General features: G+C 39.1%; 1 protein-coding gene across 1 annotated transcript in view; it reads left to right on the top strand.

The window, feature by feature from the left end:
* Positions 1-18,851, top strand: part of LOC135463445 (G-protein coupled receptor GRL101-like) — a 55,281-nt gene that overhangs the window by 16,991 nt on the left and 19,439 nt on the right. The window contains exons 12-16 of the mRNA XM_064740705.1: positions 1,648-1,764; positions 9,802-9,921; positions 13,863-13,977; positions 15,350-15,424; positions 17,724-17,795. Of these exons, the coding sequence (XP_064596775.1) occupies positions 1,648-1,764; positions 9,802-9,921; positions 13,863-13,977; positions 15,350-15,424; positions 17,724-17,795 (499 nt within the window). The remainder of the gene's footprint in view (positions 1-1,647; positions 1,765-9,801; positions 9,922-13,862; positions 13,978-15,349; positions 15,425-17,723; positions 17,796-18,851) is intronic.

Below are 18,851 nucleotides of genomic sequence, written 5' to 3'. Positions count from 1 at the left end.
GTTTTGCTAATAAAAACAGATATACTGTTACTATTTTCCACTCCAGACACAAAATTAAAACCCTTCATGGAAGTAATACATTCGGCGTTGTTTTTTTTTTCTGTTTTTTTTTTTTTGACATGTAATTCGGCAATGCATTCTGTAATATTAAGTGTTCTGGTTTCCACATCATTGGGCTAAAACTTTATTCTTGCAGAGGCCGATCAACCAGTGGCAATTAAAGGGGGGTGATTTTGTCGGTTTGGCTACGGCTTTATGTTTGCAGATTTGTCAGATACCTGGCATTCCAGTCAGTTTCCTTAAGCCATGAGACATGTAATATTACTGAAGACGTGTAATAATACTGGATACATGTAATAATACTGGATACCTGTAATACCACTGGTGATGTGTATTGATACTGGAGACGTGTAATAATACTGAAGGTGTGTAATAATACTGGGGACGTGTAATAATACTGATGATGTGTAATAATACTGATGATGTGTAATAATACTGTAGACGTTTAATAATACTGGAGACGTGTAATAATACTGGTAATGTGTAATAATACTGGAGACGTGTAATAATACTTGAGACGTGTAACAATACTGATGATGTGTAATAATACTGTAAACGTATGGTAATGGATGAGACGTATAATAATAATGATAACATTTGAGACGTATAATACATCTGAATACGCCCATATATCAAAATATACTGGAGATTTACTTATATAATCGTTCCGGGGACCTCCGTGGGCGAGCGGTTAGCTAGAGCAGTATAATGACTTCTGTGTCTCCCGCCAATGCGGTCACTTTGAGTGCTCATACCAGCTTCCTCTCCGTTGGTACTTGCGAAGATCTGCCAGGCTCCTGTAGCTAGTTGTGGCTTTTCCCCGAGCTCTGTCCGGTTTCCTCACAGCATAAGTCTGGTAGCCATCGTATGTGAAATATTCTTGAGTTTGGCATGAAACACCAATCAGATAAATAAATACATACACTGAATGCATACATGTATACACTGGAGACATACTTTAATAAAACTTGATATGTATAACGAAAACGGTAGTAAATTTATTAGTATGTATAAGTAACGTAAACCAAACTGATTTACCGTTATCTAAACGATATAGGTACACAGAAGCATAAGTACACACCAGCAACATTCATCGGGTATGTAGGCCCGGAATAAAAAAGGTAAAGACACACATCACGGCTTCATATACTCTCATTGTGCAGAAAAGGTACGCAAAATGCGTTCTACAGGCACACAGTATTTGTAACAAATTTCCACACGAACATTATTGCGTAGCTTGCATCTATCACAGGTATGCACCCACACCTTTAATGTGTACAAAATTGTGTACAGGCCTGTGATACACATGTTGTTTATATCGCGAGGTGTGTACATGGAAACGTGTACAAAAAGGCACACATTTACTTGTCGAGAGTATAACCAACTTAAAACAATACATCTGGAAGGACACAAAAAAATACACGATAACATTCTGAAAGGACGCCTATTGTGTAGCTGTATGTCTTTATTAAAACAAAGTGGGTCTACATTGTGACAAAGATTAAGACAACGCTTGAATTAAGATTCCGTACGTGTGCTGTATAATCTGACTTTACTTCTTCTTCTTCCTTCTCTGACATTTGGTAGGAAGTTTCAAGTGTCCTGATGGTCAGCGGAAATGTGCCAGCGGCCATTGCGTGTCAAACAGGAAGTGGTGTGACTTTCAGCGCGACTGTCCGGACAACAGTGACGAGGTGAATTGTGGTAAGTTATGAATATTCATCATCAATTTAATCACAAATCGGGGTCCCCGCCTTCGTGCACTATTTGTGGGGCTTTGGTGACAACAAACGCGTGGCCGTTTGCGCTGTTTTACATGTGAAAAAGTTCGTCAGTAACTTGCTTAAAACCAGTAGTTTAACCAGGCACTCTATGTCTGTGACATCGACCTTAAATCAAATCAAAGTCAAGTACTGGCTCGCTTTGTTGTGTTATTAAATTCGTGTTTTCGAATGGAGCTCTTCGTGGTTTGACACTGGTGAGTCATTCGTGTACTTACGCAGTGCAATGAATCCCCCATATGGCTTCTGTTTGGGGCTGTATATTCGTCGTGTCACACTGGATATACGTAAAGTTGCAATTAAAGTACAACTGAGATACATGGTTTGAGTATTGACAATTTACATACTAGCATGGCACACGATATGGATACCGACTTCCGTCATTGGCCTAGAACTTTCCTTGCATCTTTCCAACACCATTAAAAACGGTTGACTGTTATTGTTTACAAGAATGTGTACTAATTTCATACTTTGTATACTTTAGTAGTTCTTTGGTGTTTGTGTTAAACGTTGCATTAGAACTGGCGTTGTGATTATTGGCCTGGAACGTCCGTTTTGGTTGACCACTGGTATAGGATTGTGTGTTTTGACGGTTAGATTCTGTTTTTCTCCTGGATTCATTGTCATGGCCGCCATCATATAAGCGAATTAGTTTGGAGAACGACTTCAACGTCAATTAACTAAATAATTAACCAACCAGCCTAACAACATATGCATGTTCCATACCACGTGAGTTGACAATGTCAAATCTGATACACTACAAGTACTTGTAGATATTCCATTCTTCTGGTAGATTAACTTGGTCTGATGCAACGCTTTACTCCTAGCTCTTCGTTCGATCGAAGTGTTGTTGCGGTGAGGTGAAATGGCTTCTTTATTCCTCTGTGTACTGGCACGACGATTATGATGGGTTGCCCACAGATCCAACGTAAAGGTAGCCTTAGTTAAATGGTGTTGTCCCAGGCGCTTCTATGAAGCTCAAATCGTGACACCAAGTTGAAAAAGTATCGTCGGGAAAAAAAGACAACACAGACCAGATAAATAGTGACAATGCATGTTCTAATCTATTGTAATACCTGGCGGATGGTGGCCAGTTGTATTTGTGGAAGAAACCGGAACGCCCAGGATAACAAACCACTGCTATTGAGATGTTTAAAATCTGAGTTTGTAAGCTAATTTTTTTGATGAGCTATACGGTGGTGTAGCTTCGCCATTTTTCATACGACTGACGAATACCGACAAAATAAACATGCATCACGTGTACCTATATGAAATAAAGTGGATTTATCACACAAATCCGATGTGCTTTATTTATATTTTTCTTGGTCGCACTCTCATACTGACACTTTAGATGACCTTTATGACATCCTGCTGTAGCGGTTGACTATCACAGATGTTCGGACCTATATATATATCTTTGCTATATGTTATTTGCTGATGACACATTTCAGTCAGCGTCAAATATACGTATATATTTTGTTGAAGGGCGCATTGTTACCTTCTGTATTGCTTTTAGGAATGTTCCTATCAAAATTTATTGATTTTACATCTATCAAGCTATTCCTTTAACAGCTACTGGGATGTTAACATTTACGATTGTTGAATAGTATCTGTAACCGTACCCTTAAGCGTCATAATATGACCATTCTATTCATTAGCTCTGGGTTTTTCCAACCAGTGGCAGCTGTTCAAAAGACTTTAAATTAATATTCCCCAGGTTGGCACAAAGCCATATTAAAAGTTTTGACGTCGTGATGATGTTTTATTCGGTACTTTGAGCACGATTCCCGAGAGCAAATCAGCCTACCTGCTGGCAAATAAAATGAGTAATGCTGGCAAAACCAGATGAGCTGCTCAGAAGAGATGACAAGGCATTAAGGCGTCGACACGCAGGGAAGGCACGAATTCAGGCAGTCATAACGCCGCACTGTAGCTGTTACGTGCAATTCTACACCGGATGTCCAGGTGCGCCGAAGACAGGACTGGTAGTACGTTAACCCGAGGCCTTACTTAGTTTCATTGTCGCCACGCTTTTTTTCTTTACCTTTTCCTGGGGTAGTGACAGAGGAGTGGATGGCTGGGTTCATAGATCGGATAATGTCTGTACTAGGACACTATCTGGACTAGGACATTGTCTACACTAGGACATTGTCTACACTAGGACATTGTCTGTACTAGGACAATGTCTGTACAGACATTAAACCGTAAGGTAAAACGTTTTAAAATAAGAACATGCACATACAAAAAACGTCGGTAAACCGAGGATAAGGCGAAATGGTTTTAGGAAACTATGACCCTGACCCACGTATGAAAAATAATATCGGCAAGAAAGCCAGTAAAATGATCAACTTATGACGTAAGCAAGATCTTGTCAATACAATTAAAGATGTTCATCTGTCACGTTGATATCTGTCACGTTGATATCTGTCAAGTTGATATCTGTCACGTTGATATCTGTCAAGTTGATATCTGTCAAGTTGATGTCTGTCAAGTCACATATAATAGTAAGCAAATTAGCCAAATCACAGTGCATGCCTTCAACCTGTGAAACAATATTCAAAGCCAGATTCGAAATGACCCGTTTTACTTTTATACAGTTAGCATCACATTCACAATAAGATATATATCTGTTAAAAGGAATATAGTTTCACTGAAAAAATAAATCTGTTAAATTTCACAATAAGGTATAGCCCAGATATTCTATTAATTCAACATATACATTCTATTAGACTAACAGGTTAAATATGACACAATATTGGGTTATAATAACAGAATACATTCTACCCTCACTCAGACAACAGATTTTCTGTTAAATTTAACAGATTCATTTTTTTTCAAATGTAACTGGAAGTAGAAATGTCGGCTGTAGGATGGCAGAAAGAAACGTGTAATACCCAATGTGTCAAATCATGTACGTAGTTTCCTATTTGATTTTTAGTCTTTTAGTGTTTGATGAGCTTATTTGGTTTGACTGGTGTTCTGCACCACATTTTCATCGATGCTCAGATTTTATTCTCCATGTTGCAAACTTGCGAATTATATACCTGTATAATCCAGGTTTCTGCTGGTGGAACAAGAGTACCAGAGGCTTCGTCACTTTACATTGTTTTCATGGTAATATTTATTAAATATTTATTTATTTATTTACTTATATGATTGGTGTTTTACGCCATACTCAAGGAGCGACTATCCTCAGGTTGCTGCAAAACCTTCCCATCTACGGCCGGAAAGGAACCGAGCATTAGCTGTGATAGCATTGGTGAGAGGTTCCTGGGTCATGTTTATTAATAGTTTATAATAGTATTAATAGCATTTCGACGTCAGATGATTCCAGTTGGCTTCCAGTTTCTTTACCTTATTCTGCTTAAGTCATGATTTTAGGGGGTGTCTAAGGTACTACATTTGAAGCACTCACATGGCTAATCAGGATGAAGTCCTAACAAGGATAAACTCGATTACCCCCAAGCATGATGGTGACCACCGTCGTACTAGTGAAATATTCTTCGACGGTGGCCAGCACTAGTGTGGGAAGAAACATGGCAAAGCCCGGGGGAAACCCACGATCATAAGCAGGTTGCTACAAAACCTTCCCATCTACGGCCTTGGCCACGGAGGGTCCCCCTCTTGTCTTTTGCATACACCAGAGTTCACATACATGGGATTAGCTAGAATTATGACCTGAGGACACCAAGGCTCAGCATACGATTGACATTCGCGAGGTATATTTACCCGCCAGAAACACCATATATGAATGACATAAGACATAGAGAGTAAAACCAGAGCAGAGACGACAATGTTACAGTCGGCAAATGGTCAACCTTAACAGGTGAAATACAGCTTGTCTTCCAAAAATAAAGTTTGTACCTCTAACTTAGAAATAATCGCCTCTAACTCTACAATGGTCATTGATATATCCTGGCACTCTGGTTTCCTCCTCCATAAAAATTACTACCATCGTGTAAGTGAACGTTCTCCAGAAAGACTTTACGTACCAACCAGATAAATAAACGAAGTAACGGAAAACTGGTTACCTTCCAAGGCATCTGTCATGCAAAATCTGGGCTCATTTGATACACTGGGTTCGTTATAATATTCTGTCAGATCTCTGCCGGATTAGGAAATCGAGAAAAGCGGATGCCCTATTAGGATGCTAATTTACTTAAAGGTAACCCGTAACTCTGATACTGATATACAGTTACCACAATTTTTTGCATGTAAGCAGTGGTCCGTGAATCCCTAACGAAATTGTGGCGATTATTTCGTGAATACGACAACATAATGGACCATTGTTATGTCTTTATTGTTCGTCGTTCAGCTACGTATATAGATTCATTAACTTCAGAATTGGCCCCTTCTCACGAGATCCATTAAATGTAATATGTCTGTTGTTCTCGAAATGGAACAAACTCTTCGAACGTGGTTAGATCAAGTCATAGATAGGCCAGAGGTCAGTGTCAATTGATACGCTCTAACAACGGTCTACGGGAAGAGGCATGACGAGGAATTTAGTCAGAGATCCTGCAAAACCGGAAGTTGCCCCTGTTTACATGTGAAACTTTTGTTCGCAGACAGATCGCATGACATTCTGGCGTTTCTATCCGGCATCGTTTACCTGATAACCCCTATATTACATACGCAGATTTTACCAACCGTGATTCCGCTTTTCATTATACCCTGTGGTAATTACACTTTAGATGAAACGATACAGAAATTTATCGCTTACAGAGACTACTAACCGGCAGGTCGTTCCAATCTTGCGCAAGCGCAACACCACAGCAGGTGACTCATAGTTTTGCGGACTCCGTTCTAACAGGAAATGTTGTATTTTGATTAGTAAGTGTTTCACGCGGAACTGATTCGTTTTTGTTTTCATTAGTTCTCATTTGTTGATTCCTCACTCTTGCATGAATACACATATTCAGGAAACTACTTAATTATTGATATTTGTTGTGTGAATATGTCATTCAAAAGCGTTGAAAGATGTTTTTCAATATTATTTACTCGCAGTGGACTAGTATTTCCTTCACTGATAAAGAAGTTTTATTCCCTGTATCGGTATCTCGTTGGAATTACCTATTATGACAAACATACCCTGTCTCCAAAACAATAAGTGTACTTTTATTTTGAATTCTCTCGCTGTGTCATTTCTATCCGTGCTATATTATTCGTCACAATATTCAACAATAAACCGATATGGCAAAATTACATGTCGTTACATCACTGGAATAAAACAAACTGAGCAAACGCACATCAATCTGTGAATCCGTTTTAACTATTGGCCCTGTCTACATTTAGAGAGCTGGACTTATCTGGATGCTGTTTTGTAAGATTACCAAAACCAACTTAACTAAATATGAGTGTCGGTTTACATGCATCTGTTAAATCGGCGAATATTGTTTGTCTTTGTTTTTGTTTTTTGTTTTTTGGAAAAGATGTGCTATATGTATCTGGGCGTCATTGTCTTTTAATTGCCTGTACAATCATAAAATACCACTAAGGCGTTGTTTTTAGTGCCTGTCCCATGAGGTGGCTGGTTCGATTCCAGGTCTATTTAAATGCCAGGAATTTTGCTTTTGTACAGAACGTGTCTGTGGTTTACTACGGTGACTTTGGCCTAGTTCACATCATACACCCGGCGGCCGTCGCATGAAGGAAAAATTGTGCGACTTTTGAAAACCAATCATATATATCTATAACCAATCTATAAAATGCAGGAGTGCAACAGCTTTTGGCAAACTTACTGTACCAAGCTATTAACTTAATTAACTCTGTTAAGGTGCTGGGATTGACGTCTCTGTGACCTTTAATGCTGCCTACATACATCAAGGTGTTGTTACTAGCATATCTTTAAGCTGTGAACAATATCTCCAAGGTAGCCTGTCCGCAAATGTGTTACAGTTGCTCGTGTTACCATGCAACTCCTTCAAGTCTTTGTAAAATTTTTAGTGGCCTAACAATTTCACAATGTAACGCCTACGTCTCATCAGAACCCATGTCGCCCATCCACCATGCCCCAAAATGATCATGTCAAGACACAAGGGGATATATGAAGTTTGTTGCCATAACACTGTGAGTAGGGAACGGGGCATTATGGTGGGAGGAACCGGGCAGAGCTCCGGGGAAAACCCACGACCATCCGCTGGCTGCTGGAGGACCTTCTGACGTACGGTCGGACCGGGAAGCTTGACTTCACCTCACATCGACAGCACTGGTGGGAGGCTTCTGGGTCACATTGGTTTATGTACGACTTTGCTACTATAATCAATGTACCTGTTTTAATGGTTTTTACTCATTGATTTGTTTTGTTAATCCTCAGTAAGAAGGCCTTGTCTACCCAGTGAGTTTGAGTGCCTCAATAAGCAGTGTGTTAGCCGTGATGTGGTCTGCTACAACGGAAAAAACATGAGCGAGTACGGATGCCGGATGGGTCACATTTACACAATTGCTGTAGGTATTGTATGGGAGGTGAATATTACCATAATGTAATTGCTTTAAGTTTTCAGTGAAGTATAATATATTGTGTTCATACAATAAGTATGAACACAGTCCTGTTAAGAAATTCCTTGATTTTTTTTGTATGTGGATGTGCAATATTCATTTCTTCACAAACTCCTAACCGGGTACAAGATATCATCGGACCATACTTTTCTAAATATCAGTATTCCACAACTCTCAGAATTCGTTACTATATTACGAAACCATTGTTCTACAGCCGTTGCATGAGAATATGACCTTACACTTCAATGGATTTACCATTTCCTTACATATTAACCTTCATTTCCGCTGAGCAGTCCCTAGCCTTGTAACCCCTAAACCTTCCACCTGTAAGACATTACGCAGCAATATTAAAAATTTGATTCACCAAAATGGACGAATGTTTTAGGTGAAACCTCTGAAGCACAAGATGAGTACGTAGGTATCAGCTGGATAATAGTAAGGCAGACGGTTCATCACGTTCCTAAAAGTGTATATCCTTCTAAGTGTCAAATAATACGCATCCAAACACATCAAACCCGTCCAGAAAAATGCAACAAACAGAACGAGACACAAAGATAGTCCCAAAACAGCTGAAACTAGGAAATACCAATAATTTCTTGTACCCATTAAGCTCTTTCATGCCATATTTATTTATTTAGGGTTTATGTAGTGTCGTACGCTATATTTATTGATATTTCAATTAGAATACGGTGCTAATTTGTAGATTTGAAGTTGTAGAAATGATAAGGAAGCATTTCGGCTGACACACCTCCTGATTTAGTTTTTTTATTTATTTATTTATTTCGTTGGTGTTTTACGCCGTACTCAAAAATATTTCACTTATACGACGGCGGCCAGCATTATGGTGGCAAACCCACGACCATTCGCAGGTTGCTGGATGACCTTCCCACGTACGGCCGGAGAGGATTCCAGCATGAGCTCAACTTGAACTCACAGCGACGGCATTGGTGAGAGGCTCCTGGGTCATTACGCTGCGCTAGCCTCCTTATTTAAAGTCGCAGTCAAACCAACGGCAACTGTATTAGCATTTGAGACGACCTCATTTCTTCAGAGCAAAAGACTTCCAGTATTTTCCTCTCTGTCTGGTATGTCTCTAATCCAATATACATTCTGAAACTGTTTCCAGGATGTTTGACATGAACGTATTACAAGCAAAGCTGTATGGGAAAAGTGTGGGAGCAGCTTTCATTTTTTCCCAACACTGTCGTCTTGTGTTCCTACGCAAAAAACAAACTGAGCCGATCTGGGCAAATTCGTCACGTTTGGCGAAGTTGATACCTTGTGTCAGGAGAGACTATTTGTTAGACTCAAGACGAGAAACAGTAATTTCCCAAGGGATTTCCCACCGTTTCCTCCGCCATCAAACCTGACTGATTTCGAAACGATCATGTCTTTTTGAACACGACGCAAACCACGAATCAAATAAATAAACGATTAAATCCATCAATGTTATGTGTTTTAGATGACTGGAAGTGTGGCGCCAATCAGTTCAAATGTCGCAACAGCTACTGCATTGATAAATCCCAAGAATGTGACTCCTTTCCGGATTGCGCCATGTCTTATTGGGATGAACTTCACTGTGGTAAGTATGATATCATGGTTAAACATCAGACAAGTAGGGCAAGTACCGGACAATATAATGTAATTAGATGGGGCCTTATGCCTGGTGTCTTCGGCATGGTGTTCCAGTGAGGCAGCACTTTATAAATGACGCCATTGGATCCGGCTTGCTACAAGGAGACACCGTCGTCATATGACAAAAATATGTTAACGACGTTAACGTAAGCACCCAATGTTAACGCCCATCGTTAACGCCCAACGCTAGCAACTAACGATAACTCCCAACATTAGCACCCAACGTTATCACATAACGTTATAGCTCAATGTTAACATCCAACGCTAACCCCTAATGTTAACACTCGACGTTAGCATGCAACGTTAACACCCAATGTTAGCACCCAAAGTTAGCACACAATGTTAACATCCCACTTTAGCACCAATTTTAACACCCAATGTTAGCACCCGATATTAACAACCAGTGTTACCACCCAACGTTAGCACACAACGTTAACACCCGACGTTAGCATTTGACGTTAGCACACAACTTTAACATCCGACGTTAGCACAAAACGTTAACTCTCGATGTTAACACCCTACTTTAGCACACAACGTTAGCACACGACGCTAAGGCCCATTGTTAGCACCCAACGTTAGCACATAACGTTATAGCTCAATGTTAACATCCGACGCTAACCCCTAATGTTAACACTCGACGTTAGCATGCAACGTTAACACCCAATGTTAGCACCCAAAGTTAGCACACAATGTTAACATCACACTTTAGCACCCAATTTTAATACCCAATGTTAGCACCCAATATTAACAACCAATGTTACCACCCAACGTTAGCACACAACGTTAACACCCGACGTTAGCATTTGACGTTAGCACACAACTTTAACATCCGACGTTAGCACCTAACGTTAGCACAAAACGTTAACTCTCAATGTTAACATCCTACTTTAGCACACAACGTTAGCACACAACGCTAAGGCCCATTGTTAGCACCCAACGTTAGCACGGTGTACACAAACACCGGGTTTTTTCTTAAGATTGCACACACAGGTAGTTAAATAAATTTAAATATGATTCTGCTTGGGAGGTTAAGATACGAATAACCTTGTAATAGAAATTTGTCCATTCGTTCCGTAGATTTAGGTAACATTTTTGAGGAAATGTTTCAGGCCAGCTCCTGCTAATTCGATTGAAGTTGTATGTTACGAGTTCATTGGTCCATTTAGATGGATTACGAGTCGTTTTTCAAAACTCTAAAATTTATTCGTTCCATGCATATCTCTCAAAAACATTGCTCGGATTTCCTCACCTCTTTTCCACTGATGACAGTCAACCTCACCGCCTCATTTTAATGTCATTTTGCGGTTGAGTCTTGAACACGATCTTCCTCACCCGATGAAAATAATTAACTGGATGTCGTCTTCAGGTTAACTGTAAAAACTTTGAACGCACTGAGTGCTGTCAACCGGTTGAAATGTCACGTGACCCATCTGCGGCTTCTTTATTGTTCCGACATTGAAAACATGCTGAAAACGAGGATATTTTATTGCTGTCTGTACGCTGAGCGTCAGTTTTAATAATCCAGTGGAGAAAGGCATAAAGAGTGCAAGTGAGTGCGGGTGCCGCGTTGAGACATTTTCATCCAGATGGCTGTGTTTTGTTGTTGGTGGGGTTTTTTTTGGGGTGGGGGGGGAGGGGGGGGAGGTGTTGTACTTGAGAGAAAAGGGGTGGAATCAGTGCCAAATGTCAGATTTTTAGAATAAACATTGAGATACAGGACAGGTAGCAGTATTTTCTACAAATAACTATAACCGACGGGTAGACATAATAGTTTTGAGGAAGGCGCGAAATACCGATCAAGGCCATCTTAGTTTTTCTTTTACTTCCTGTGCATGAGTAAATTCCTATCATTTCTATGCAAAAAAGAAAAATGCTCAAGCTTTTTATAGCGATCATTCTTGTGTGTTTGTCCAAAGATATTGCTATTTCCCTGGTTTCCGACATACACAAACCTGACAGAGGGAAACATTAAGACTTTATAAAACAAATCATTAAAAAAAACATTAAGGCCTTATACAACACTATCATTAAAAATAATTTCGTAGTTTGTTGGTGTGGTCCTTTCTCCGGATACATTTTGTCTGATCTGAGAATTTCCAGATGCTCAGCATTATGACCATTCGCGGAGTGGTCGTGAGATTCAGCTCGCTGCACTTATGTTTGACTTGCTAATTAGTCATAGACTGGTGCAGAAAAAACACATTTTCCACCAATGAGATGCTGTTGATTCTTTCTTTTTTCTTCAATAAACTGGAACGGCATCGTGAAAAGTCTAGTGCAGGTTTGCGCAATGGAGTTTTATCTCTTTGCTCCGGTGTATATGACAGAAGCGTTCCTGTCCACACAATCCATTTTTGACGAAACATGAAAAAGAAAAAATTAAAGAAAAATTTTTTTATTCAAATCTGAACTTACCACAGGGAAAGGCATATACACGATAAAATCGCCTAGTCTCATCCCTATCTCAGTATAACACCACAACTAACACCGGTTTTTAGTACTGAGAGCATGACGTTAAGACTGATTACCCTTCCCAATGCCACTCAGTAAATATCAGATACGTGTCTGAATAATTTATTGTGTGAAAATGATCTTAATTTCGAAACGTTCCAATGCAACCCACGCTTCAAAACTAAGGAACTTGATATTTTGAATTTGGAATGGTATAACACGTGCACAGAAGAGTCTGGTATTTTTTGAAAAAAAATAATTATTTGCGCTATTTTAAAATAGGAAAGAATAGTTTGGATATGCGCTGAAACCGACTGAAATTGGAACAAATTCTTCAGATATGGGGGGGGACCTCTGTGGCTCAGCTGGTTAGCGCGCTAGCGTAGCGTAATGACCCAGGAGTCTCTCACCAATGCGGTCGGTGTGAGTTCAAGTCCAGCTCATCCTGGATTCCTCTCCGGCCGTACGTGGGAAGGTCTCCCAGCAACCTGCGGATGGTCGTGGGTTTCCCCCGGGCTGTACCCGGTCTCCACCCACCATAATGCTGGCCGCCGTCGCATAAGTGAAATATTCTTGAGTACGGCGTAAAACACCAATCAAAAAAAAAAAATCAGATATAGGGCATTAATATGATAATTTAGTCTGTGTGCGTTTATAGTCCAATATTATCTAATACAGTGTGTGCAACTTTGTTTCTGAATTATTTTTACTCTACCCTCCTACTTTGTTCATTTATAGCCCTAATTCACCCCGGGCCAAGACTTCAAAGTTTCAAATCGCTTTAATGAGTCTAGTACTGAACGCCCGCGTAGAAATAAAACTGCTCAGAACCAAAAGCAAAAGACAGAAAGAATAAATTGTTGCAAGATTCCCAGGGTAAACTACAGTAATTAGTTTTATGGTGTCTTACATGAAGCCTCTGTGTTAAGTAAATGAACATATCGTTTTTAAAAAGTGTGTTGCTTGGAACATGAAAACTACATGTCACAGCGAAAACATACTTACTTATTCGGGATTCTGGTATCAAAGTGTACTAGACAACGCTCTAATCTGGTTATTCTAAACAGTTTTTAAAATTACTTTTGTGCCATTTTCATATCTCAACCAAAAGCTAATTTGTACAAAAATGAAAAATCGAAAAACTACAAATTTTGCAAAAGTCATGGAGAAAACACCTGCACTATTTTATATCGGTAGATTCATTCATCTAGCAAGAGTATCATTTTAAAGAGTTTTCATCAAAATCCAATATGGCCGCCGAGTCACGTAACCAAATCGGCCCAAAACTTACGTGGCACAAATTTAATACGTCTTGATTTTTAAATGCAACTATTTTTTGTTCCAGTCAAATGCGGATGAATTGCTTTTGCGTGGTTGTTATATTAACATAAATTAGGATATTGTATTTGAGACTTTCTCGCCTCATTCTGTTTACAGCTTTTGCGTGCCCAACGCCCAGTAATGAGTGCATTTGTGAAGACGTGGAGTTAAACTGTGAAAACAGAGGACTTCACCGTCTGCCGAATAGCATAGAGCACAGCTACTCCAAATAGTAAGTTCCTCCTACAACAACCACAACCTTAAGTGGTCATTTGCTGTTTCAGTATTACTCTATGCTATAGGGTTTCTTTTATTAAAGCCAGCAATCTGAAATGGATTCCAACACATGACGCCTTAGACCTTTTCGAACTGTCAATCAAGATAACGCGTTTGACCAATCATTTGAGCTATTCAAGAGACAACGTTCAAACAATAATGTATCAACTTCCGCACCTGCGAAATCAGGCATTTTTTTTCGTTTTGTTAATCGCAAATCTGTCGCCTCTGATATAACATAATATAGACAGTTATTTGAAAGAAAAGAATAATTATTTACCTTTTTGGTTTGATATTTACCACCCTACTAGTTTTAATGTATATTATTGTGTTCAATCCTATGGGTGGAGGAAACCGGAGTGCCTGGTGTAAATCACCGACATTTGGCCGGTTATTAACGATCATTCTGACACGTGACGTACAGATATGTAAGTCACATTTGTGAAGGCCAAGTTGCATCCAAAGTAACACAACGGTGCAAAGGACTACACCAGCGTTTATTTTATCAAAGTTCCACGAATTGTGAGAGCGGTGGAATTCCCACATCCAAAGGCGACTTGGATCGTGCGCTGCATGTGTCCTATGGAAATGTGCTTCTAAGTTTCACTTATGCTATGGCTACATGGTTTACAGGCGCCTGAAACCTGAGCAAAAAAAGAACTAACGCCCTTAATTTACCATGCCAGAGCTAAACCTTCTTTACTTAACTCCATGTCAGAATATAAAGGAATTTGTCGGGCATGGGTTTCAGATGGGATGTTAAAACTGACATAGCAATCTCCATGGCTTGGTAAATGCTTAGTGTTGTTGCTGTGGTTTGACTTATGCCGTAATCAGCTCCGTTAAAGTACACTGAATTCACTTCTCTTAATGCGTCGTACTAATCTATCACTGCCTTCAACAGAAACATCAATCTCCAGTTTTAAACCATAACTGCAACACTTTTTCCTAGGCACAAACAATCAGATCAAGAAAAAGTCGCGTAATGTTTTTCCATGGACTATTAAACTTCCATTATTGTGACGTGTATAACATGCATTTCGTTGTGAAAAAAATACGGTTTTAACAATAACATTTCCCTACTTTGTTTTATGTATTGTCCTTTTATTGGATATAAATATTATCCTCAATGGTGTACCTATTTTAAATAATGGGCGTAGCGAACACATTCTTTTACTACATGTATTCTCTGTGGGAGCTCTTTTGGTTTCTTCCATCCAAACTAATTACCGTCATATAATACAAAAATTCTTGAGTACGTCGTTAAATATATATCAAATAAATAAGAGATAAACAAGCAAATACATGTATATATGTTTGCTTTTCAGCCGTCTGGCGGGAAACTTTCTCAACTGGACGTTGTCGCCAGAGACTTTCCAGTCGTACGACCGCTTGACCATTTTGTAAGTACTTGCCTTGTTAATAGAGAAATCTGTAAATCTGAAACTCTTTATACGTTAATGCAAGCATGTACATGTACAGCAGGTCTGCTTAACGGTGTGACTGTCCCGATTTTGATAACACTTCAGCATCCTTCAATTTATCTGTCTTCGAATCAGCTTGAAATGCAAGTAATTAGATTGCGTACAATCCGCCGGAAATGTCAGTAATAGTCTGTAATCGCGAGTAATGACGGGTGATTATCAGAAGTGGTTTCTAATTCCGAAGGAAACTCGGACTAATCCCAGATATTGCAAACTAACTGCAATGGAAATTCATGACACCTTGTTTATGGCACGATTACATGGTTGGCTTAAACAATCTTGTCTTCAGATATAAATGAAAGCGTAAGATTAAAAGGGCCTGTCTAGTCATCTAGTTGTAAAATTTAACCACAACTTGCGCTAAGGTAAGGAACCATTTAAGCAGATCTAATGCCTTACAGATGACCGCCATGCTTTGATTTTAATTCTGAAAACGTCGATAATTCTCCTTCAACTTGTTGCTCCAATTTTTTGGTTTTTGCAGAAATTCCGAGTGGCCTGATTTATCATAATTTACTTTAACTCGCTTCACGCGGAATTTACTTCTTGAAGGAGAAACCATTTATGCACAAAAGCGACATTCAAGTTGGATGAATACCACGGTACCAGTTTCTGGACAAATCTTTGTAGTAATAGTAGAAAAGAACGATAGACAAACAGCTTGGATTCCGAGGTTTTCTGTTTATTTCGTGTTTAGGTCGCACTGAAAAATCTTTAGCTGACATGATGGAGTTCAGGTTTATAGGACAAATTACCGTCATGAGTTGTTGTGAGTTCAAGTCCAGTCCTCTGAAATTGTTTATTAAACACCACCAACATTTCGGTCATCGTGCTAGAGATCGTACAAATTAGTGCTATTTAAGTAATTACACGCGAACTGTTAGAAACAAAACCTTAGCTGAGTTAAATTGACAAGATTCCTTATTTCACAGGTTAAGTGGTCATTTACTGTTTCAGTATTACTCTGTGCTATAGGATGCAACAGTCTGAAATGGATTCCAACACATGACGCCTTAGACCTTTTCGAACTGTCAATCAAGATAAGGCGTTTGACCAATCATTTGAGCTATTCAAGAGACAATGCTCAAACAATAATGTATCAACTTCCGCACCTACGAAATCATGCATTTTTTCGTTTTGTTAATCGAAAATCTGTCGCCTCTCATAATATTTGATGAAAAGAACTTTTATTGCAAACATTTCATAAGTCTTGTCAGTTCAAAACTGTGATTTCCAATATCTCTTTTTAACATGAGATATAAACATTGGCTATTATATATGGTGACAGTTTTGCAGCAGGGAGTATATTATTTCGGAAGTACACTAGAGATCTTTGAAGTCTTGTATATAAATAGTATACCTACCTTTCATAATAGCTAGTGTCCGGTTGTTCAAAAGTTCAAAAGTTAAACCAGACTTAATTCCAGTTACTAAACTAATGGAACTTTAGTCCATTCTAAAGTGAATAACTGCTAATACAATTTTTAACAACTGGCCACTCTAAAATACATTGGTGTCTGCAGGAACAAAGGTAAAATGTGAACGAATCTTTAAAGGCAGTGTGTAATCTAAGGCTGAGGTCGACTCGGACCCATGTATGCTGTTCCAACACAGCAGATAGGTACCGTTTACGTTGAACTAGTGGATCTATGCGCAGAAACAGACTTTCATATGTCAGCCGTCAGCCTGTATAAACGTCCCAGGTCAATAATCGCAAGGCCTTTTCCCGAAACGACGTTTACACAAACGACCAGAACTAAGGCAGTATATATGATACGAAATTAAGAGCGAATCATGCAAAGAGAATCCGGCAACAGTTTTCATTGATGCTGGAAAAGTGCGAAGTATGACCTAGGCGAGTGAATGAGTAGGACGAGTAGCGAATCTGGAATACATTTATCCTTGGTAGTTTCTCTGTTGGCGTTCAACCGCCATACAATCGCGTCGATGCTCCTCAGGCGCACGGCGCAAAAAAAAACCAATAAAGTAAATAAAACTCCGTTTTTAATGATGGTCACCAGAACTACTGACATTAATAGTCGCACTGCTACTTTATTGCTGCCTCTCCTATTGCAGGGAATGTCTTTCTTGGTGGATTCGTGTAAATAAAGCGACGTCTTTAATGGCTTTTCATTACAGTTTTATTAAATATATTGTTAATTACGTGTTTTTGTGTATAAATTATTTGATTATAGTATATTTCTGTCTAATTTTACAGGGATATCAGTAACAACTCTCTGCGAATGATTTCCCCATCAACATTCTCAACGCTATGGAGACTACAAGTTCTGTAAGGATACCTTCAATATTATTTTGCCACATTATCCTGTATAACTAGTAACCTTAGTATAACAGGCCCTTCTGGATCAGTTTGAAAATGTGAGATAAAATAAGTACTGATATGTGATAAACGTAGATATCGCCTTTACGGAAAATAACGTGCCGTATGGTTGTTTTTTCACAACCTGTTCGACACAGCTAATGGGATACAATATAGGTAGCAGAATAAATACATGTTCTAGTCAAATGAATCAAATCTGTAGTAAGTAATTTATACATGTGACTTGTCGTTCATTAAAATATGTATCTCAGTTCCGCTTTAATTGCAACTGTTCATATATCCAACGTGGCAACCTAATTCAGCACAACGAATGTAAAGCCCCCTATAGCTCCGGCGTAAGTCAGAGAAGTATGAAAGTGTATAAAGTACGAAAATAGGACGGAACCATACTTAGAGAAGCAGTGAACAGTTTTCATTGATGTTGGAAAGACACAAGGGGTGTTCTAGGCGACTGAGTGAAATGGGCATTCAAACCGTGTACCATGCTAGAATATAACTTGTCGATAATAAAATATGTATCTCAGTTGCACTTTGATTGTAAGTGTTCATATACTAAATGCGGGCGATCTAGTTCAACACGATGAATATACATCCCCTAGCCCTAGGTTAACGGAATTAGTCACAATCATGAAGCAGAGCACAAGATATTCTAGACGCTCTGTCCATATTTACTTACAAGAGAATTTTACTCACTGTAAAACTTAAGAACCTTGGAGTGAAAGCCGTTGATGGAATAACCTTTACACACTAGTTTTTGCAGTAATAACTTGTGACGTTCGTTGAAATCGTCACTCAACACTCAAGATCTAAACAAATGCTACAAGACGAGATATACACACGCCCTATACAGGACCCTTCGGTATACTGCTGTCTAAGTACGGATAATTTACAGTGTCAGAATCGAAACCATCTCCTTGTCGTAAAGGCTTTGCGCTAATAACTTATGGCCTTGGTCGAAAGGAAGTGAAAGAGACACGTCAGAACTCGAACGCTGAATAGTTTGTC

The sequence above is a fragment of the Liolophura sinensis genome, chromosome 3, assembly GCF_032854445.1.
Source record: "Liolophura sinensis isolate JHLJ2023 chromosome 3, CUHK_Ljap_v2, whole genome shotgun sequence".
NCBI classification, from domain to species: Eukaryota; Metazoa; Mollusca; class Polyplacophora; order Chitonida; family Chitonidae; genus Liolophura; species Liolophura sinensis.
The sequence above is the reverse complement of the archived record's forward strand: the minus strand, read 5'-3'. Positions and strand labels throughout refer to the sequence as shown.